This window comes from Podarcis vaucheri (genome assembly GCF_965113315.1).
Source record: "Podarcis vaucheri genome assembly, chromosome: 14".
Lineage (NCBI taxonomy): Eukaryota > Metazoa > Chordata > Lepidosauria > Squamata > Lacertidae > Podarcis > Podarcis vaucheri.
In genome coordinates this window covers 33,116,136-33,139,029 of record NC_138752.1, presented here as the reverse complement: position 1 = coordinate 33,139,029, position 22,894 = coordinate 33,116,136, and the positions used below count along the sequence as shown (strand labels likewise).

The window sequence follows — 22,894 nt, the reverse complement described above, 5'->3', positions numbered from 1 at the left end:
TGAGATTAATAACTGATGGTGGTGCTCACCTCAATTGCTGCCTTACAACATTGCCATTAAAAGTTGCCTGTAATCAAAACCCTTGTACAATGTGGCAGTACGGTGCTGCCTGGACTAAATAGCAGATGTTTTACCCTCACCCTCCCTCTCAAGAAGCATAAACGTGGCTGCCAGATTGCACCTGTTTCTTTTTATTGCCTACCCCCATTATCCTCCTCCTCTGTGATCTGTTTGTCTGGCTTGATTTTGGCTGTCATCTGTCTGTTACTGACCCATGGCAGCTTTAGTTGACCCAGAGAGGAGGAAGTGACTCAGGGCTCTCTTGACTGAGTTCATTTGCTTTAAACATCTACTTCCCCTAAGCGTCAAGGTGTCCAACAACAATAAAAGTGATACTGTATATGAAATACAATAAACACAATTCTTTAAAAGCTGTGCTGGTTGCAGGAGGGTAGGGATTACTGTAGTTTATTGTAGTTCCTGTAAATTATTCCTGGTGCTTGTAGCCATCACCTAACACCAAACTACCACTGGCCATGAGCAAATGCTACAGTCATGGGGCATCTCCTGCAGTGGTTAACAGCAATAAATCAGCAGTCAAACTTTAAGGCATTTTGTAACACTACCAAAGTGTTCTTAATGAGACTTCATAGAAGAAACTGAAAGGCATAATGTTCTCCTAATACAAATGCTTTTGGGTTGTGGAGTTTTTTCTTCCTAGTAGTCATAGTTCTGCATTATAAGTTGCTGGGTCAGCAGCAGAATGACTGTAGTTCAGTTCTGAACCCCATGCGAACAGCCACTCATCTTGATAACCTGTTGATATGATATCAGCTGTGGATATCCTGAATAGTGAGCTCTGCCTGACTTGTGAATGAATTTGAAAATGCAGTTGCCATATAGTGTGAAAATCGAATAGTTGTTCTGGAGGGGTGAAGGTCAGGATGACCAATGGAGAGTCAGGCTAAGGACCTCTAAAGCCATTTAAGAACCTCTGACACCATTTTAGAGAGCAAACTAGAAGCTAAAAGCCATTTCATAAACGCAAGCAGCTAAAACTATTTTTCTCTCTCTTGCCTTGCAAACAGCAAGCTTTGCAAACAGCAAGTAGATTCTGCAGGTGCAGCTAGCTTGCCCCTGCAGTTCTAGAGCTCAGGAAAAGATTTACGCATTTTCATAGGTGTAGATCCCCCCCCCCCCAACATCTAGCAATGAAAAGGGGTTTGGTACAGTATGCTAAATGGCTTAAATTGTCTTGTTAAGAATGGATACTCATCCAGTAATAGAATGTGAAGCACAATCGTTATGTGAAGCAAGCCTCTTGCATATGCCAAAAGTTCTGATATTATTTCAGAATTCGTCATAATATAGTTTTCTCTTGAATTGGAAGAATGGAACAATTTAAAAATTGAGTTTTAAGGCATGCGTGCAGTTTCAAACTGCCAGAGTAATTTTGATACAACTTATGGCTGTTCTCATTGCTGGCTTTACTCAGATTGCAGGGCTAGGCCCCGTGGCATTCTCCTGGGAATAAATGGATATTCTACACTGTTTGCAGCTCAAGGACCGGGTCACATTGTTGTGCATGGTTACTCAACACCTGATGGTCTCACTGCTGAATATGCAAACTGACTTGGTTGAAAAACATTCTGTTTGAGCTGAACTGATAGGAGAATGATCTAGCGTGTCTTGATCATACATGTAGGCCACTGTTGGGTGCTGCTTTCATCAAATGTGAAAGCATGAATGTGTAAACTGTAGTCTGTTGCCGGTTGCAAGAGCTAGAATGATCTACCATGGATACCATTTGGCTTGGGTTGAGACAGTTGGAATCAGCTGCTGGATTCCATGTGTTGGCTAGGCAAGTCTTATGATTTCCTGTTTGTTCATGTTTTTAAAATGAGCAGTTCAGTTTGCAGTGCTTGAGGAGTATTTCTGTATAAATGATTTATCCTCAAAAATTTCATGCCACTTTGAAATTTGAAATAGTTTGTTCTAGGTAGCGTGCATGAATAGTTTGCCAGATGTGATGTTGGTAACCCTTTTGGAGGATTAATAAAGTTGTACTTGATTCCTAAACATATTCCTAATGCTTCTGTCTGATGTCAAGAGTCTGTTTACCTTGGGATATTACAGAACTCCTGGGGTAAAATTACATGTGTGCTCAAAAATGCTCAATTCAAATCTTCCCCTTGAGTTAATGAGCATTGACACTATCTATAGGTTACACTTTTCTGTGTTAAATATTACTGTGCTCACCCTCCCAATTTGAACGAGTGCCACTATGCATCAGGGTTCACATGGAACCCTCTAAGAGTGTGCCACTGCTTTTACACATTGCATGCCTCTAGCAGTACAAGACAATGCTCTTGAATGTGTGGCAAGAACTTTAGTCAGTGTTGCCCCCAAGAAGATTTTGTCAGCTTAAAATATTCAAATAATACTTTGCTACAATCATTACTATACAGTTACTAGGTATGTGGTTTATGTGCTTAACCTTTTAAGCCAAACCTTGCCATAAGTTTGGGACTCATGGAAGCTGTTCTTCAAAACATCTGGAGGGCATCAGGTTGGCAAAATATTTTTTTTAATCAGACAGAAGTTTAATAGGATTAAATCACATTTTAATCCCATTGGAGTGAGACAACGAGGAGATGGATACAGGAAACAGACCAGTCTTTCTAACTATGATCATAATCATGAAATAAATGCTTCCCGTTTTGCCTTTATTTTTATTATCTCCTCACCCTGGGACACAAAACATTCTCAGAGAGCAAAGCCAGGACATCTGGCAGCTTGTTTTGTATACTCCTTTTCTTTAACTTCAATGCTTCTTTTGACTGAACTTGCATTGCTTCTTCTCCCCTCACCCTCTTGCAAGATCAGCAAACCAGAGAGGTTTTTGCCTTCATGCTGCATCCAGCAAAGCACAGCTTTTAAAAGGACACTTGTATGTTTAGAGAAACTTCACACAGGAAAAAGATGTTTTAAAACAAAAGCCAGTTTCAAATGTGTGTAACTCCATGGGAAGTGGTGGAGGGAAGCAAAGAAACCATACATTTAGTGGCTACATTTCACAGGTTGCACAAAGAGGCTCAAAAGTGTTTTAAATGAGACACATGAAGTCAGTATTTGACTCCAGAAGCAGATTTTAACTGTGTATCTAATGCACCTCCTAAAATTCTTGTCTCTTTTTCCAGAAAGCGTGGATGCCCATCAGCGGAGTTTCGATGTAGGAATCCATATTGGCTATCAGCGTCGTAACAAGGATGTGTTGGCTTGGGTTAAAAAGCGCAGAAGAACTATTCGCAGAGAAGACTTAATCAGCTTCCTGTGTGGGAAAGCACCTCCTCCACGAAACTCTAGAGCTCCCCCAAGACTAACTGTAGTATCCCCTAACCGAGCTACTTCGACAGAAACTAGCTCCTCTGTGGAGACGGACTTGCAGCCCTTCCGAGAAGCCATAGCTCTCCATGGTAATGGTTCTGGCTTTTTCAATGCTTTTCATAGGAATGGGTGTTAAAAGCTCACGCCTCTACACTCTTTTAACTTCTTTAATGACCGTGAGGTGTTACGGCAGTTAACATGAAGAGTAAAGGCACAGTTGGACTGGCTCTCAGTAGCTTGACACCTCATTTGCATTTTCTGCAGTTGCATCTAGCTGTAGAGTAATTTGTTGTTTCTTGCCCTGGAAACTGCTTAGTGCACTTTCCAGTGAATATTCCATGTTGGTATCAAAGGGTTGTATAGCTCTGAAACACTGTTCCTTAACTCTGCAAGCTCCAAACACACTAAAAAACACTTGCTTATTATGAACATAGTTGAGCAGGGCTTAAGAAACATATTTTGGGAAAAGGAAGAAACTTTTCTTCATTTCCCTCTTCTAGCAGAGGGAAAAGGGGGCACTTCAAAAATGTTAAGTTTTGGAGTTTAATTGATTATTTTTATTTAACAAAATGGATATGCTGCTTGATGATAGAAAACTGCTAAGCGGTTTTTTGTTTGTCCATAGGACAGCCTTGCTCCTGTGGCTCTTTAAGCCATGCTTTCAGCCATTTTGTCTTCCCAGGGACTTGAGCAAGAATCATAAAGTCTAAGGTGCAGTTTAGGTGAAAGTAGTTCGAGCTTTGTAGACTTCACTTGGGTACACTGGCTGACACCTTCTTGTATATCATGAGATGAGGCTTGCATCCATGCTCTCTATTTGTTAATGTGATGCATGATTGTTTTTGGCTAAGTGTACATGAATTTGGAATCTGTAGCTGGCCAGCAGTCAAATGAATGTGTACTTATTACTTTGAAAGCTTTCTTGCAGCATGGAGGAATTTAAAACATTACTAGCTTGTTTGGACACCTTCATCCTTGCAAGAAAAGAACATGCTTCCTGCTGAAATGCTATTCTCTACTTGTTTCACAGTGCTAAACTTACCACTTGAGTGCATGCCTATGAAAAGATCCCAGTGGTGCAGACATGCTCAAATTGAAGTGCAGGCTGATGCAACTGAAATAGAAAACCATTCGAAGTCACCTGCATGTATGGGGGAGGAGGCTTGATTTAGAATCATTGCAAGCTCTCTTATAAATTACTACTGATGACTCAGTTTTGAGAAGATGGAAGACGCCAGGGTTGTAAGCATTCAGAGGTGTGGGTATTTCAATAATGGATGTTTGAAGAACAAGTTGACCTGATCTTCCAGAATAGCTTATTTGGGTTCCCATCCTGGCACTGATCAGACCCACACTTGCTTAACTTCACATACTATAGAGGTGACATTTAACTTGCATTGTTTTGAGGGATAGAAACACATTTTAATGTTTGATTTTTTATTTTTAGAGGCATAAGCTATGATGCCCTTCTAAAAGTTGCCTAGATTTGGATAAACACAGCAAGGCAAGATTTTTTTTACCAGGAATGCGAACTTCAGGCTCTAGTGCTGAATGTTGCCCTCCAGGCCCCTCTTTCACTTGCTCAGTCAACCCCCCTCACTGGACCTGCTTCACACTCCTCGATTGTTGTTGCCTGGCTGGCTAAAATTCTTGAAATATTGTCCTTGAACTCCAATAATGACTTGCTTGCCTGGGTTGAAAATGGAGGGGTGTGTGCGTTCATGTGTGTATGTAGAAACCGTACAAAGGTAAAATTGTTGTCTCTTGCATCATCCTCCACCCCCAACCCCGGTAGGTTGACCAGAAGGGAATGTGGCCTTCAGCCTGAGGAAAGACTTTGAGAGCCCCAATGTTAATAGAGCAAAGCACTGCGTATTTTTAAGGGAAACATTCAGTAGGAGACTTGTGGGTTGCGTTGTTTGGATCACTGATAGCATTTCCCTCAGGTCCCACTAATCATCCTATAGTAGTAAGAGAGCTGAAGTGGATGCTTGTTTAGTGGTGACTAAATATCATGCATTAGTGGTTTGGGTTGTGATTGTGCAGGTGTTCTTGGCTTCAAGTCCTCATTTGGTAAGCTAATATAAATAGTGAGTTGTTGAGATAATAGCATGGATTGTAGTTGGGTTACTATTTATCTTCAAATTATGCAAACCACTGGCCTAGACTGGAATTAGAGACAGGTGTATCTTGGCAGAGCCTTTTGTTGAAACCCCCCTCCCACAAACACACTGGTCTTCCAATGTTTTCAAAGCAAGATGGAAAAGGGAAGTGCTTCTGTTACTAGGTTGCAAGCTGATGCCTAGCCTTTGTGGCTGTAACTGCAAGCTTTCTCTTCCTTCTGGATGAATATCAAAGATAGTTATAGTTGCAAGAAATGCCTGCTAACTATAAAATGAATATTTACCTCTTTACTAACATGGCCAATATTGCTGAGGAATATGCTCTACCTTCTCATGTAGGAGTGCAAATATCCAGAGTGTGGGAACGCCTCATTTTCAGGCTTTCTGTTACGTACGTATTTGTGTATCTATTTGGCTGTGTCTGGGATTGAGAAAAATGACTTACATCTCAGCACAAGGTTCAGTTCCCCACATCTCTAATTAAATGATCCCTGAAACAGGGTTCAAGATGCTGAAGAGCTGCTGCCAGTCAGAGAGCACAATGCAGTGCTAGGTAGGCATAGCTGTGCTATGACTTGGAACAAGGTAGAGCTGTTTTGGCTTCTGGTTTTTCGTGTTTGCCTTGCTGCTTAGTAATGTCGTGGGGTTTTGTGCTTGGGAATAAGACTTCAGAAACAACCTGAAGTTCCAGTATTGAATTGAAAGCTACCATTGACCAGGATTAGGGCATGTTTCTGCATTGATGGAGGTGCTAATTGGATATATGCTGGGTCTGGAAGATAGAACTGAGGAAATCTCTGTCCTTTTTTGGTAGCTTTAGAATAGAAACTCTTTCAGGTTGTGGTAAGTTATTGCAGTTTGGAATGCTTCTGTTTAGGGTGCCATCCATGCCACACACACGTAGGATACTCCATTCCATTATTCCTTCCCTGGCTTTCCATTTTTATCCCTACAGTCTTATTCTTACATTTAGATCAGATCTTTTCCCAAGGAGCTCAGTGCTTCCCCCACTCCCCATTTTATCCTCACAACAATTTGGTGAAGTAGGTTAGACTGAGAAATAACTGTCCCAAGCTTACCCAGTGAAGCCGAATGGCTTAGGGGTTTTTGAATGCTGTCCCCACAAGTCCTAGGTTGGTACTCATAACTGCTGTGCTACATTGCCTTGGGCAGCATTTCCTGGCCATGTAGCATGTTTAGTCCACATGGGGTTGCTGTGGGTTTTTCCTTCCTTGAGGTCTTTCGCTCTGGTTATTTCCAGCTTGTGCACACAGTGGAGGTCCCCCACAGTCATCTGAAATTACACTACTTAGGTGGCAAACATGGTTAAGTGTATAGTCTAAACCCTCAGATTGTTTTGTTTTATTTGTTAAGATTATCTAAACCCTTTCCTAACAAGAATCTTCAGGACATGTTTGTCTGAATCTCAACCAGGGTCATTGGGGTCAGCAAGCACCAGGCCAGTCATGGCAACATATTGCCAGTTGTGCTTCTGAACTTGAGTCAAAAAACCTAGATAGAAAAGCTTAGTGTTACTGAGCACCTTTTCTCGGGTTTCCTACCTAGGAGACTCTCATTGACTTTAGCAACTTCAGTTCTAAAGTTCTGCCCTGAACATGGAGGATTCCATCTCTGCCTTGCATCTTTTGACAGCTGTTGCCTAGAAAAGCTGTGCTTTCTGCAAACCACTCCATCAGCAGATTGGGCCCTGTTCAGGCATTGTGCTTGAATGGGGATTCGGAAAACAAATAGTGGGTGTGCACACTGGCCTCTCCACATGCCCTCACTGATCTTTCTTCATTGAGTGGGGAGGTCTGAAAGGGGCTTCTAATCAAATTCAGTTGATCCAGAATTGGGAGCCCCAGTTGCCCAAACACACTTAGAAGGCCCCTTCAGGCTTTCCCATTCAATGCAGGAAAGTTCAGAGTGGAGCATGGCATGCATGTTCCTGTGCCCATATCTCACATTCACATTCTGGATTCAGGTATAATGCAGCCAAACAAGCATTATTGGAGTTCAAGAACACATTTCATTCCAAGGAGGGTGCAAAGCTGGACTGGTGAAGACTGGTAGGGAGAGGGGATGTTGCTTGACAGGGTGTGTAACCTATGGAGAGGTCTGTAGGGCCATTGGCTCCTGCATCTGATGTTTCTCTGGTGCACTGTGGAAGTATATTGACACACTGGCTGCAGCAGGAAAAGCTACTTTGGGTCATATCCCAGATGGGCTTGATGTGCCCTGTTCCCTATTTGTAGTTCTCTCTGAACAATGGGGCTTTCCTGCCATCTTGCAAACAGCTTTCAAAGCCTTTTCCCTGTCAAAGTGGCTTGCTACTTGGCAGGATAAGGGCTTGCAGCCACTGGTGTGGCTACCTGCTCAGACATAGAGAACTGGTTGTGCAGTTCAGGTCCTGGCTTTTGTCTCCCATATTCTTGTGAGCAACTTTGAGTGGCCTGGTGTCTGTCTATTCTCCAGTGACATTCTGATAGCTGGGAGAGATCAAGAGTAGAGTTAATTTGACTACTAATTCATTTCCCCATACTCATATCCTGCCCTTCCCGATGGAAGCACAGAGTGGCTAACGATAACACTATTGTACACACGTCACAGCAACAAAAATGTTAACATCATAACAAAGTGTTCAGAAGAGCAATGGCAGCAGAAGGGTCAATTACATACCAAAGGCCTGAGTAAATAAAAGTTTTTGCCTTGCGCCTAAATGAGGCCAGCATGAGGGACAATCAAATATCATTTGGGGAGGAATTCTGTAATTTTAGGGGGAGTGGAGCCATTTCATCTCCTACCCAACAGAAGTTGAAGTCAGATTAACAAGTAGAACAGATATTAATAGATGGGTAGAGCAGTACTAGAGAAGATACTTTTTCAGGTACTTGAGCCTCAGTCTTCCATTCTGTTAACTGTTTTGTTAAGCGATAATTCATCCCCCTTGGTTTGCCATTAGCTGTGGTACACTTGTGCAGTAATGTGTACTTGGAGTTGCTTCGCTTCATATTACCAACTCCTGTTAACCAGCAAGCAAGGGCTATAGGACCTCTGTCTTCACATTTCATGAGAGAGGTTCTGTTGGTTGTGGACTGAACCCTCAACTTTTCTATACTGAACAGTATTTATTTCGGCCAGAATGTGACAGCAGACTATCTTTAGAGGTGTCCACAATTTTCTGGCTTGGCTTTGTTGCCAGCCATTATTAGTGATACCTTCTCCCCCTCCTCTCCCAGGTGTCTTCCATGTGTAGAGGATATGGTGGTAGCATGGGGACTTTGTCTCACTTTGCATTGGATGTTGGAATAAGTAGAAATTACTACTTAAGAGCCCAGTGTCATGTCCCTCTCAGCAACTCACTGGATTGGTTGGATGGCTTTTCTGGATAGGTCTGGGAGAGACTTCTGCCAAACACTGGAAAGATGCTGCCAGTCAATGTAGATGTTCCAGAGCTAGATGAACCAATAATCTTGACTCTTTAAGACAGCCTCCTATAAGGGAACAGAGGGGCATTGGTTCTCCTGCTTAGGGGAGAGAAGTGATTGCAATCAATGACTGAATTTGTCAACTTCTCTAAGAAGTTCTTTGTTCTCAAGTTCAGATTGCTGCGTAGGTTACATGGAATTAAGCCTGGAGCCAGTCTAAAATCTTGCTATCCAGATACTGTTGTTGGATTATAATTCTCCAGCTGAAATGGCCACTGGTTAGGATGATGGGAGTGATGTCTAGTGGGCACCACATGGCCTCCCATGAAATGAAACCGTATATTTAATTGAGTTGGTAGATTTGCCCAATTTAGTGTGTAAATTCATGAAACCCAAAGGAATATATGTTTGCTAGTCTTCTGAATGTGTGACTTGGTCAGATATTCTTTCCTCCTTCTTCTGGGAATCTTGTGTAGCAGAATGTTGGATTTGGAGGTGTCCCTTTGTTTTTTAAGGAAAGTTTATTTGGGGCTGGTTGAGGTTTAGGAATTAAATTGACAGAGCTGGTGTTCATTGGAAATAAGCTAGCCCCACCCCTGAGGCTTCCTGCAGGGAAGGACACTTGTATCACGTGACAGCATCTGGAAATATTTCCGAGGCTGGAGGTGAGGCAAAAGGTGTTTTTCTCATGTGGCTGATTCTTTGGTGACTGGTAAGGACAACTGTTTCTTGTCAGATCTGAAAGCAGGGAGATGAAAATGTAAGAACCCTGGTGCACATTACTCAACAATGTGTTCGTTAACAAAGGCTTCTTCAGGCAATTCCCTAAGTCAGATGCATCTGCTACAGGTTTTTGTTGTTGCTGTTGCAGAAGGCTGATGCTACTCTTCTGGATTCTGATCCAGTATTGTTCAAGGGCCTGTCAGTATGTTTCTTGACTGCTGGTTTGCAAGGGCCTGCCTTTGGAAACTACATACTGTTGGTGCACATTCAGTTGTATTGTGCAGGCATTTGGCCATAACAATTTGACTGTTCAATGAAACAAGTATTTCAGAGGTCTATAGTGAGAATCAACATGGATGTGATTTGAACCTTGTGTTCTTGAATCAGGGAGTACTGTTGACTTTTGTAAATCATTGCCGTCAAATCTGTGCACTTCAGGAATAAATTATGTGAATTTTAGAACTTCTATAGAAAGTTGTCATTCTGAGGCTGAACGTTTCACTATAAACCCTTGAAGCAGAGTAACACGGCCAGGTGGTCACTTATGCTTCTTTTTATCATCTGACTGAAGCACGTTCTCTTGTACTGTATTTTAATTTTTGTGAATATGTAGCTCTGAGCAGCATTGTGACTTGATTGCTTATTAATAAGCAAAAAAGACGCACCATGGCTACTTTAAAATATGGCTACAGACATAATGTCTGAACTAAACCAAACCTTTAACAGTGAAAGTAGCTTTTAATGGCTGGTATTTTGAGCCCGGACCATATATATTTAAAAGTCTACATTGGCTCCCAGTACGTTTCCAAGCATGATTCAAAGTATTGATGCTGACCTTTAAAACCCTAAACAGCTTCAGCCCTGTATACCTGAAGGAGCATCTCCACTCCCATTGTTCAGCCTGGACACTGAGGTCCAGCTCCGAGGGCCTTCTGGAGATTCCCTCACTGCAAGATGTGAAGCTGCAGGGAACCAGGCAGAGGGCCTTCCCAGTAGTAACACCCGCCCTGTAGAATGCCCTCCCATCAGATGTCAAGGAGATAAATAACTGCACAACCTTTAGAAGACATCTGAAGGCAGCCCTGTATAGGGAAGTTTTTAATGTTTGATGTTTGCTGTGTTTTTATTATGCAGGAAGCGGCCCAGACTGGCTGGGACAACCCTGCCAGAGGGGCAGGGTATTACCACCATCATCTTTTAAGGTTTTGGAAGCACCTATATTAAGGGTCTTGTAATATGCAACTTTAAACCTAATTGATCACTCGCCTTGTGGTAACCAATCAAACAGATTCTTGACTAGAGCTATGTGCCAGTGTAGGTTAACACCCTGGCCCTAAAAATTGTTCCACAGACTGCTGCAAGGCATAAATCTGCATGTTACCTCCTTGCAACCTTGTCTGTCTGTGTGTATGGTTATAAGGCTGATGGGGCTTGGGTGGGCCACAGGCTATTTGGAGAACTCCAGACCATATCCATAAAGCATGTGCTAGAAATACTTGTTTTGCGTGACACTGTTAATACCATAAACATGTGAAACCTTATCTGCCAAGGTGAACTGAAACTTACCACCAACTAAAACATTTTACTTTAAATGTGCCATTGTACTACTGTAATATGTCTCTGAATGCATGCACCATTGAGCAACAGCACAAGAGGACAGGATATGTTAGGCTAGATGGGCCTTTGGTCTGAACCAGCAGGCTTTTAGGTTCTTAGGTAGAAGCTGTGACTGGAAAACAAGCCCACTAGCTAGTTAAATGCATGCTGTTCCAGCAAGCTGCCTCCAAGTTCCTTAAAATGGGCATCTCATTCTGTCATGTACTTGCTTGGGAATAGTGCTACATCCTTTAGGCTCCCTTCTGCTGTCAGACAATGGAATTTTGAAATTCTTTCCCCTTGTAGTCTTGACGTGCTTCTTGGAGATAGACAGATAAAACGATATTCTCCTAGAACAGCCCTCCCTCCCCAAACTGTGTATCTTTCAGTATAGTTGGTAATTATATTTCCCCAGAAATTGGTATGGCCTGATGAGGATGTTGCAGCATTAATACCTAGCAAGCATAACAATGGTTTAAACCAGGCATGGCCAAACTTTGCCCTCCTGCTGTTTTGGGACTACAATTCCCATCACCCCGACCACTGATCCTGTTAGCTAGGGGTGATGGGAGTTGTAGTCCCAAAACAGCTGGAGGGCAAAGTTTGGCCATGCCTGGTTTAGATGGTTGGTAGACAAGCTGTGGCTTTTGCAATGACTGTCTTTGGTGTTACCCAAGTTCAATGTGACTATCTCATAAACGTACCTAGATCACCCTTATACTGTTGTTGAACCTACTGCTAACATTCTGACAAGTAACAAAAGTGCAGATTCCTAAGTACCACAGAAAGACAACAAGCAGCTGCCCCCAATTCAGAAATTCTTGTACTGTGGCTTAAGCAAGTGACCAGAACGCAGAGTTGGAAAAATGTTTTGAATTCCCAACCCCTTGTTGGGTTACCAAGGCAACCAAGAACCTGGCCTTCTTCCCAGTCTTGCCTGAATTGGCACTCTGCATGGGAAGGGAAAAGGGGGCCAGGAAATGATACCTTCCATTAGATGCTGGTTGAAGCAGAACACATCCGTGCAAGCCTCAAGAGGGCTAGGGTGGCCTTCTCTAATATTGAGTCCTCAGATGGCTGATGGGAGTTGTAGTCCAACAATATCTGGGGGCTCAAGGCTGGACTAGGACATTGGTTGTGATCAGTGATGTGGGGCAGAAAATCCCCATTCCCCAAAATTCCATTACTTTTTTATGTGTGAAGAAGGTTTTCTGCTTGATACATTCATTAATAACAATGAATGGCCATTGTGAATACAATATTTGGCAGGCTCTGCAGTTTTGGGCTTTGTTAAATGCAAGTAGACTTGGGCCCTGTTTGCAGGCTTCGCAGAGGCATATCTGGTTGACTACTGTGAGAACTGGGTGTAGAGCCTAGATAGACTTTGTCCTGATCCAACAGGTCTGTTGTTATGTCAACATACTAAATTAGGGCACAAGAGAATTTTCCAATGTAAGTTACTCTAATCTGCATAAGAAAAATTTCAAGGAAAAAAAATTCCAATTCAATCTTTGACCCTGATCTTGTGGCCACAGGAAGTACTTTACATAAACTTGTCCCAACTTGTTCTGAACTTCTTGCATGTGGAAAGTATGTGGACTCTTCTAATGTTCCTAACTGATTTGATTATGCCCACTGGGCTGCTCTCTGGAGATCCTCAAAAGTCATAAAGCACCTGAAGATCCCTAGGCCTCAGTTTATAAATTGAAATATACTGTACATTGCTCTGTGTGACTTGTGTTTTCTGATTCGACCAGTCACGTTGCAGGCTGTTTTGCAGGAGGAGACTTCCTATTTTGAGCTGATCTTTAGGTCATGAGGGTTGGGAACAGTCCTTAAGACAAATGCTGTCTAACTTTGGAGTTGGGCTGATGGGGCTTTTTTTGGATGCTGACTTTTTTCTAATTTCTGCTTTCTCCTTCCTTCCTTCAGGTCTTAGTGGTGCAATGGCTAGTATAAGTGTTCGTTCGAGTACCCCGGGCTCACCCACTCATGTGAGCAGCGGCTCCAACAGTAGTCGAAGGAGAAATGGACTCCATGACGTTGACTTGAACACTTTCATATCCGAAGAAATGGCACTCCACTTGGACAATGGTGGAACTAGAAAGCGTACCTCAGCCCAGTGTGGTGATGGCATTACGGACTCCCCAACCCATAAACGCAATCGTATGATCTAAATGGCAAAACCTTTTGATCCCCACCTCTCCCTCTTCCTCATTTCCCCCCTCCCCATGCTGCTTTAAAGGCACTCGATCCGCAGCGTACCTACTGCTGGGGAAACAAACCTGAGGCGCTCTCCTCCCAAGTCACACAGATTCAATAATTGCCATAAAGGAAAGCTTACGTACTGACAGTAGATTCTTCTCTCGTAACTACAGCTTTCTTCAAATTTAGATTTCTTTAGCAGAGGACTTCCAATGTTGTGTAGTAGCTAGCAAGCTCATCGCAGGCAGAACATGCATCCGTTCCAAGGCTAAAAAGTGACCTTACTTGTACTCTTAAAGGGAAAAAGGAAATATCAGACATTTATTTGGTTATAGAAATGCTTTTCTGTCCTTTTTTTCTTGCTGTGTTTAAATACTTGCTTCAACAGTACTGCCATTTTGACAACAGTGTCAAAAACATGACTTGGCATGTAAGACCTGCAGGCTTCTTTTTTTGAATATATATATATATATATATAAATATTTTCTTCTTAAAAGTTCTACTGGGCGCATTAATTTCTATATAGTTAAGTGTGCAAATTTATAATTAAGTATTGGCCTGTACCCTTTTTTAAGTTCCCAAAGCAGTTGATGGTGGCCATGTGGTAATGTAAAGAGGTTCTACGATGGTTCTGCAATGGAAACTAAATCAGTGCTAAAAAGGATCTTCATTGGATTTGCTTTGTGGGTGTGAGAACTCTGACATTGCTGCACCAGTCTCACCTCCCACACCCTCCTGGCCCAAGAACTTTTAATTGGAAGTCTTTCAGCTGATTGCCCGTTATTACTTGAGTATTCCCTTGTAAGCAATCAGCATAATTCTTCATTAATTGCCACAGAGGAACATGTTCTGTCACTGGCGAACAGGTGGCTTGGGTACTACATGACTTGTATTGTGTGCTTCCTGTGAAGAAATTATCATTGTGGAATGATGAGGAAATGGATGAATGGGACTCGTTTTTTTGGTTTTTTTTAAAGGATATTGGATGTTTTCCCACTATGTTGTGTGTGACTTCCAAGCCGCTTAAGGAGACATGACTTGAATCACCAAAGTCAGCCAGTGCAGGTCTTCCGACAGGGGCAAGGTGTGACTGTTTTCAAAGTCCCATGAAATAAATTTCTCTAGGAAATAATCCTGAAATGTTTCCAGCGGCTTCAGTGCAATATGCAGCAGATGCAAACTGAAAGAAAAGTCTTGGGTTTAATCTGGCCTGGCCTTGAATGTGAGCTAATAGCCAAGTTCTTGCCACCCTGGCCACACTGTGGCATCCTTGGTGAAGCAGGTTTCTGGCTGTACCATATTTTCTCAATGTCAGTCATGTGGTGTGTTTGATCAGCTAAGTGAACCTTGGAGAATGTTGAAGGGAGGCTTAGAAGAGGACCAGCATGTAAGGGCTATTCTCCTCCACCTGTGTGGGAAAGAAACCGATGACAGTGACCCAGTTTGCATGTAACGGTAAGTCAAAACAGTGGCTTAGCGCAACTGGGGAAGTGGGCTGGTTGGTTCCAGATTGCAGCTGTTACTCTCTTTGCCCAGTGAAGTTAGACATGGTTGGCTTAGTGGTGCACCCGAACCTGGGCTTGCAGTGGGCAGACAAGCCATGAACTGTAGCCATGGTTTGTTCTTGGTTTCTCACTCCAGAAGAGACAAAACAACAGGCCTGATTTGGATGCAACACTAAGCCAAGCTATGGCTTAACCCAGGCTAGCGGGGCACCTTGGGCAGGGCGCTGTGGCTGCTGTTTTCAGTCCAGGGACCCTTGCACCACTTGTTCAAACTATTCACACTTAAGCCATGGTTTAGCTACTGTTACGTGTGAACTGAGGCAGTTGTTGCAGAAGGCCCCACCCATGCCTAGTTCCTGAGATCTTCCCAGTCTTAATCAAGTGGTGAATGGAATGATGTCTTGCCTACTTTCTGCTTCCATAACTGGGGGCTTTTTTAAGCAGCCTAGCCTGCAAGTAATTCAATTTAAACTTCTTGGCCTGACCAGCTAGGCGGAATCAGGACCCTCTTTACACTGTATAATGCATATGCAAACCCAGGTCTCCACCCCCACGGTCACTTCCACATTTCACTTAACAGGATGGAGAGCTCAAAATGCATGTGGATCTTCCTGGCTGGAAGCGCCCTGCAAATGGCTGTTGTGAGGCAGGGGAGGGGGAATCTGTATGCTTCGAATACCTACGGGGAACTCTGTTGGATCGTGGGATGCAACAGCATGATTAGTTGGCTGGTACCAAGTCACAAGTAGCTCTTGAATTTTTCTGCCTTTTCAGCCTTGAGGTGTCCTGGCACAGGTGCCCTTTTGCCACCATTTAGAAGAAGTCTGCTTTGAACCACAGGGTACTCTTATAACTTCCTGAGGCCAGGAACATGCATTGCAAGAAGCATGTTGCTTTTTTGCTTTTGTAGAGCTTTTAAGTATTGCTAAAATACAAACAGCTTGGGGGAGTTGCTAAACAAATAATTATTTTTTTTTAAGTTACGTGGTGTTTGTGGCTACAGGTTTGTAGTTCATGATGCTATGTGTGAATTTTAAAACAAACCCTGAGACGACACTTTCTAAAGGTTGCCAATGTATGTACAGCTAGTTCACTATTGTTGACCTAAAAAAAGTGCACCACGGCTTCTGTGTGACATTTGTAATTTGCATGTGGTCTAGAACTAGCTTCCATCGTGAGAATTCACACTGGTATGTGCCGTAGTGACTTAAGACCACAGTGCAAAAAAACCTGACTACCCACCAGCTTTTTCTGCCAAAAAAAGTGGCACTTCAGAAACATAGGAGGAGACTGTTTAATTGAGAAGCCCAGAACACTGGGCAGAGTCTTGTATTTTTGGTAGCAGTCAGCCTGGAATGGACAAACGTCGCATAATATCGTCTGCCACTGCTATGCTCCCCAACCCCCTCACTCCTAAATTGATTTAGTTCATAGGTGTACAGAATTAGTAGAGGAAGGTTTTTCTAGGGCTTCACTAAACACTGGGTTTTTCTGATCAGTGGTATGTTTTCTCCAAAGTAGTTAAGTGAGGGCCAGCCCATAATGCTAGTTGGAGCAGGATACGATACGTTTGTTTTATCGCTTAATGAGTTTGAAAAGATTGAAATGTGGATCTTGATGTGTGGAGTTCTTCTTCCCTCAACCCCTATCAGATAGAATACAATAATTCCTCTGTTCACTAATGCTTTGAAGCTTTGCTATCAGTCTAGCTCCTCTGAACAAAATTTGTCAAGCGTTTTTTTTATATATTTTTGGTGCCATTTTTTCCCTTTTTGGTAAAAGAAAAGCTGGCTTTGATAATCTAGCTGCACTAATAGTGTGTGTGCTTGTAAGTCTTTCGACAAAATTTATTTTTACTGCTTTTTGAAACCCTTGTATTTGCTGTTGAAATATTCAGCCTCCTGCCAAAACAAACAAAAAGCTAGATTGCATGATGGCCTCATCTGGGAAATGGGTGTGTAACGAATTAACTTAAATATCCAGTGTGGATTATTTCCATTGGTTGTGACTTCTGGAAGAATAAGACTATTGTAAAACAGACATGTTTAGCGCTTTGGGATGTGGTGGGAAATTAGTCGATTGCAGTTCCGCATTTTTACCTGGTTCAATTTGAATGCCTTCCAGTGACGTTTGTCTCATCTCTTTCCCCATGTAAACCAAACTTAACATGAATGTGGGGCAGATTTTACATAATAGTGTATCCTGCATTGAAGCTGAGCTTGGCTTGCATATTACTAAAAGTTCAATTTAAATATTAAAACACATGAGCTATAATGAAGTAATGCAAAGCTGATTTTTTTCTTCTTCCTTTGTCTGAAACTGAACTCCTGCAATCCTCAAATGTGACTTACCCTGCTGGAGAAATAGATACCTTTTTAAAACCCTAATAAAATTCAAAATAAACCAACCTAGCTCGTTTGGTTTTTTAATACTTCTCTTCACTTTCTCTAGGCATCCGGAAAAGAGGGTGGGAAGTATCTCCAAACTCAAACGAGGTCAAACATAGCTTGTTTAAAATCTCACATTTATGGAGGACTAATCCTACTTGTAAGAAGAAGAAAATGATTACCGGTAGTTCCTTTTTCTCAGTGTCCTGGAGACTTCTGAGTGTGTTTAGCTGTGCTGTGACTGAATGTAAAGCTCTAATTTGTGTTGTTTTGGATGTAGGACATGAGAATGTTTATACAGTTCTTCACATACATTGGGAGAACAGCCATAACTCTGTGGTAGAGCATATGCTTCGCATGCAGAAGGTCCCCAGTTCAAACCCTTCAGGTAAGGCTAGCAAAGATTCTTGCCCAAAATGCTGGGGAGTTGCTGCCATCAGATCAAGGGGCCCCAGGGACCAAATGTGGCCATCTCCATCTGGGTCTTGGTGTAAGCTCAGGACACAATCTTCACTGGCATTATTTAGTGCCCTGTGTTTACCTGACTGGAATGTGTCCTTGGATTCTGATAATGATCTTTGCTTGGCTGGATGGAAGAGAAGAAGAAAGGTAGGTATGTCTGTAGAAACTAGCCTATTGTACAAAGGTGAAAATTTGGCCTCTGGCCTGACCCACTACTGGCCTGTGGCTCCTGGAAGACAGCCCATAAGGAAAGTGCTTCCAGGGCTGGATTAACTAACATTACCCATGTTAGTTGCTACCGTAATGCTAACATGGATAATGTTCTCCACCCACCCCACACTAGAGGGACCAAATGCTCCAACTTTATATTACATTTTTATGAACGTTATTGCCACCATTGTTTTAACATACTGTGTGTGTGTGTTATGCAGGACAGTTACTGCCTGTTTTCAGACGTGCGTTTGTGCGCTGAGTCTGTGAATATAATAGCACTCCAGAAGCTGCCTGCCCAGAGGCTGGGATTGAATTGCTTTGTAACGGCGCATCCTCTCTCTGCTTCGTAAAAGTAGCAGAAGTTTCATGGAATGAGAAGAAAGTGAGCTATAAAGGGATGGTCTAAAACACTGCTTCCCAGAAGCAGTGGTTCACAGACCATGAGCCACCAGCTGCTGGTCCACAGTGACTCCACCACAACACAGTTGGGTGGGACACTTCAAGGACAAAATCTGGCACATTGACTGGTGGGGAGTGCCACTCTGCCACATCAGATCGTTTGAGATGCACAGGTGTAAAAGTCCCTGTTGTTAAAGGAGAAGGAAGCCTTTCAGGCCCAGATGGCCAGATCTGTGTTCTCACCCTACAGGTCAACTTTTACCAGTGTGCAGAGCTACCCACCTGTCAGTAATGTGGCATAATGATGATAGGCGAGTGAGATGGTTAGTCCCACCCACTGAGTGCGGGGAGGGATCTGCTTCACCTAGTGATGGCTGATTGACAGGTGGTTGTAGTTTGGGGGGAAACGGGCTTGTGGGCCAACATTCGCCTGTAGAGTGCGGAGTGGAGATTCTCCATCCCTGATAGAGAGTTCATCTCACTTGTAGGATGCACAAACAGGTCAACTTGGGTAACAGAGACCTCTGTGTGTTGCATGTACAGGCAGTGCCATTGGCCCAAGCCATAAAATAGGCAAAATGGAGGGGAAACCAAGTCCCTGTCAAATCTGATCCAGTGTGTGTGTGGGAGGGGATTCCTTCTAAAATGGGTAACCTTTTGTTCTTGATAATTGATTGTGACAGTTCTCACATTTGGTTGTAGACTTCTCTGAGCAAGTTGTAGACTTCTCCCTGAGCCCAGGCCTGTGTATGTGGTGGCTTTTCCCTCAAAGCTACCCTGTGAGGTTTGGAGCAAGAGTTGACATGCCCATGGCCTCTGGGTGAATTTCAGGACTAGGGATTTGAACCCAGGTTTTGCTAGGCCACGTGTGGCATTATAGTACATGGCTGTGGAATTCAGAATCGCTCTTGACACAGTTGCACACGGACCTTCCATTTCCTTCCACCAAATTACAGCAAAGTCATCAGCACTGGGTAGCCTCCATGCTGAAGATATTTCTGCACCAAGAAAAGGTATTTCTGCACTAAGCATACATGTAGTGTTCTAGTCCTGCCCCCATGCTCCTACCAGACTTACTTGGATGACAACCTCTCTGGTTTCCAAGACCAGCTGCCATTGGTTGCATGATTTTAAGAATGCCTTTGCAAGGGAAACTTTTTTTTTTAAAAGAAACTTTTTATTAAAGATTAAGCCCAGCTGCTGGGGGTCCTGTGTTCATGCCGAGTAAACATATTCTGTGTTTCCGGGCAAGTATTACAACTAGCCTTGTATTTGGCCAAAGTGTGGATTATGTCCTAAAGTAATGCTTCTGGGTCAGCAACTGCTTCTAATCTTAATCACTCATTCACTGGTTCAGTGCAAATGTATGCAAGAGAAAACCCATGAATTGGCTCAGCAACTCCAGACTGCTATGCTGCCTGTGTGTCATTTATGACCTAAATCAACACCACCCCACCCCCATTTTTCTTGCAGGAGTGTAGGAAGTTGTTTCGTACGCAGTCAGACCATTGGTTCATTCAGCTCAGTATTGTCTATACCTGTGATGGGGAATCTGTAGCCATCCAGATGAACTACCAAGACATGTTGGCTGTGCTGCCTGGGGTTTTTAGAGTTAGTGCAGCATCCAGAGGGCCACAGGTTCATATCTCTATAGTCCAGTGTTTCCCAACCGGTGTTCCGCGGCACACTACTGTGCCGTGAGACATTGGCTGGTGTGCCGTGGGAGGGAGGCGGGCGAGTCGGGCGGTGAGAGGCGGCTCCGCGGTGGTGGTGCCGAGCGGCAGGGCAGCGCGTGCAAAAGGGAGGAGCGCGAGACAGCGGAGGAGGAGGAGGCCGGCATGTCCGGGCAGCAACAGCAGCAGCAGCAACTCCCGGCGACGGCTCCTCAAGCCCCGCCGCCGCCCCCTCCTCCGCCCGCTATCGCCGCCACCACAACAGCCGCCGCCGCCTCAGTTGCCGCCGTCCCTCAGTCCCTTGCTCTGCTGCCTCCTCCCACCCCCAAAGCTTGGAGGTTCCCCGGCAAGGGGGAGGGAAAAAACTTTCACTTTCGTGCGTCCCTCCCGGCGTGACGCTGCGCGCTGACGTCACGGGGCGGGGCTTTAATGGTGGTGTGCCGCGAGATTTTTTTTCAGTAAACAGGTGTGTCGTTGCCCAAAAAAGTTTGGGAAACACTGCTATAGTCTACTGCAGTTTGCCAGGGTTTTTGAGATTGTGTGTGTGTGGGGGGTGTGTGTTTGCTTTCCCAGCTGCAGCAAAGAGCCATTGCTCAGTAATAGAGCATCTCTGGTTCAATCCCAGGTTTCTCCAAGTAAGGCCGAGAGAAGACTTCAGCCTGAAACCCTAGAGAGCTGCAACCACTCAGTGTAAATGGTTCTGAGCGAGATTGACAAATAGCCTGCCTTGGTATAAGCCTTTTCCTGCCTTTTCCTGCCTTTTCCTGCTTGGCAGGGGGTTGGACTCGATGGCCCTTGTGGTCTCTTCCAACTCTATGATTCTATGATTCTATGATTCTAAGGCAGCTTCCTGGAGATGACAGGACCTGCTGCAGGCAGCTCATGCTTGACCTTTGAGCTGGAGCCCTTTCCCAGATTCCAAGGAATCTGACTTACTGTCCCTTCTCCTTTTCTCCAAAAAAGTGAATTGATTTGTCTGTCCGGACTTAAGAACACAAAAGGAATTCATGTCCCCTTTAGTCCACCCTGCAAAGCCAGAAATGGGATCCCTCCATGTGTTGCCCATTCTCCTGGCATTTGAGGGGGTCATTAGACCCACAAAGTCACATTGGTGCTGAGCCACTCTGCTGTTACCACTGGGGCTGCAGGCAGTGTGCTAGCCCATTCAAACAGGAATTATTACTGTTTAGTTTATTACCTGCACTTTACTCTTAAGATCCCAGGGTGGGTTACAAACTCTTGCAGTACAACCTTAAAAACAGCTTTAAAAATTTGCAATTACAAAACACGCAGTCACATAAAGGTAGACTTACATCTTGGGTGGCAAAGGCCAAGGTAAAGAGACTTGCTGTCAGCATTGTCTGAAAGCTGTCGTGATGTTGCTAGATGCATCTACATAGGGAGGGAGTTGCACAATTTAGGGGCTGCCACAGAGAAGGCACTCTGGAGCCATACAGCCTGAGCTGAGGGTGGTGAAACTAGTCTCCCACCCTGATCATCTTAACACCTGAAATAGTCTGTAGGGAAGGAGGTAGTTGAGGCTTAAGACTTTTACGACTTTAAACACTAACCTGAGCAACTTGAATTAGACCCGGAAATGAACTGGCAAGCAATGCAGCTGTTTTAAATGGATTATATTTGTGGCAGCTGCCTTTTGAACCCCTTGAAGTTTTCACATCATTTGCAAGGCCAGCTCCACTGAAAGCACATTGTAATAATCCATTCCAATCCTCCCAGTTGCCCCCAGCTATTGTGCCAGTAGAGTTGTAGAACTCAAAAAGCCGTAGGGGAGGTTAGAGTTGTCAGCTAAGCTGACATGAGTAATCCTTGACAGACATCTCCAAGTAGGCGTGGAAATAACTATCTTCACTCCTCTTTATAAATCCCAAACTGGCCTGCAAATTCTCACCACTTGGCCAGACAATTGTGTTTACCTGCAGACTGCCCAAAAAGGGGGACTTGTATTCTCCAAGATGGTTTACTACAACTCCCGTCAGCCGGAGGAATATGCTGCTGTGCATACTGGGACTGATGGGAGCAAAAAGTCCAAAAAGCAGCCATTTGTGTTGATAGGATTTGTACTTCAAGCACCACCTTGTGGGCAGCTGTCAAAATACATTAACTAGGACTCTTCTGATACCATTTATCCTACAAATGTTAGCTGGAAGTACTTGGTCTGGTGCAACAAGTTGTTTCATTTGCTGCTTGAAATGGATGTTGTGAATAAACAAAACCCTTTGCATTAAAACAAAAATACCAAACTTGTTCCCTGGAGAAGAGCCTTATCTTGGTAGCGCCCCTGCTTTGCAAGCAGAAGGTACCTGGTACCTTCTAACCCATGGCATCTCCAGAGAGGGCTGTGAAGGACCTCTGCCGGAAATCCTGCAGAACAACTCTCACTGGATAGCACTGAGTTTGGACCAGTGGTCTGACTGCAATGGTCTCATCAATCAGTGGCAGAGCCACCTGTATTGCAGGCAGGTCTCCTGTCCAGTCCCTTGCATTTCCAGCTAAATACTGGTCTAAAACAAAGAAGACCTGTTCCCTGGAAAGCTGGTCTGATATAGATCAGCAATCTCCATTTTTAAACCTTCCTTGGACTGCTTGAAGATTGCTGTGCCTCCAGCAGATCCCCGAACAAACTATTTTGCTTTGCACAGGAAAGCACTTAATATATTTCAATACAGTGGTGCCTCGCAAGACGAAATTAATTCGTTCCGCGAGTTTTTTCATCTAGCGAATTTTTCGTCTTGCGAAGCACAGTGTCAGAAAAGTTTTGGAAAAGCTTCAAAA

At 43.7% G+C, this 22,894-nt stretch overlaps 1 protein-coding gene and 2 long non-coding RNA genes across 4 annotated transcripts in view; 1 reads left to right on the top strand and 2 right to left on the bottom strand.

The window, feature by feature from the left end:
- The window catches only part of HAPSTR1 (HUWE1 associated protein modifying stress responses), a 26,031-nt gene extending 8,657 nt beyond the window's left edge, over positions 1–17,374 (top strand). For both annotated transcript variants that reach the window (XM_082199206.1, XM_082199205.1), the window contains exons 3-4: positions 3,201–3,476; positions 13,190–17,374. In XM_082199206.1, coding sequence (XP_082055332.1) covers positions 3,201–3,476; positions 13,190–13,434 — 521 coding nt within the window. In that variant the 3' untranslated portion in view covers positions 13,435–17,374. The remainder of the gene's footprint in view (positions 1–3,200; positions 3,477–13,189) is intronic.
- LOC309518774 lies at positions 3,483–13,183 on the bottom strand. The gene is made up of 3 exons (XR_014213605.1): positions 11,946–13,183; positions 8,874–11,759; positions 3,483–4,501 (listed from the first exon to the last, which is right to left on the bottom strand). It is a non-coding gene; the product is annotated as an uncharacterized lncRNA (long non-coding RNA).
- Positions 13,924–22,779, bottom strand: LOC309518779. Its single transcript, XR_014213610.1, has 2 exons — positions 21,415–22,779; positions 13,924–17,940 (listed from the first exon to the last, which is right to left on the bottom strand). It is a non-coding gene; the product is annotated as an uncharacterized lncRNA (long non-coding RNA).
- Positions 22,780–22,894: the final 115 nt, after the last annotated feature.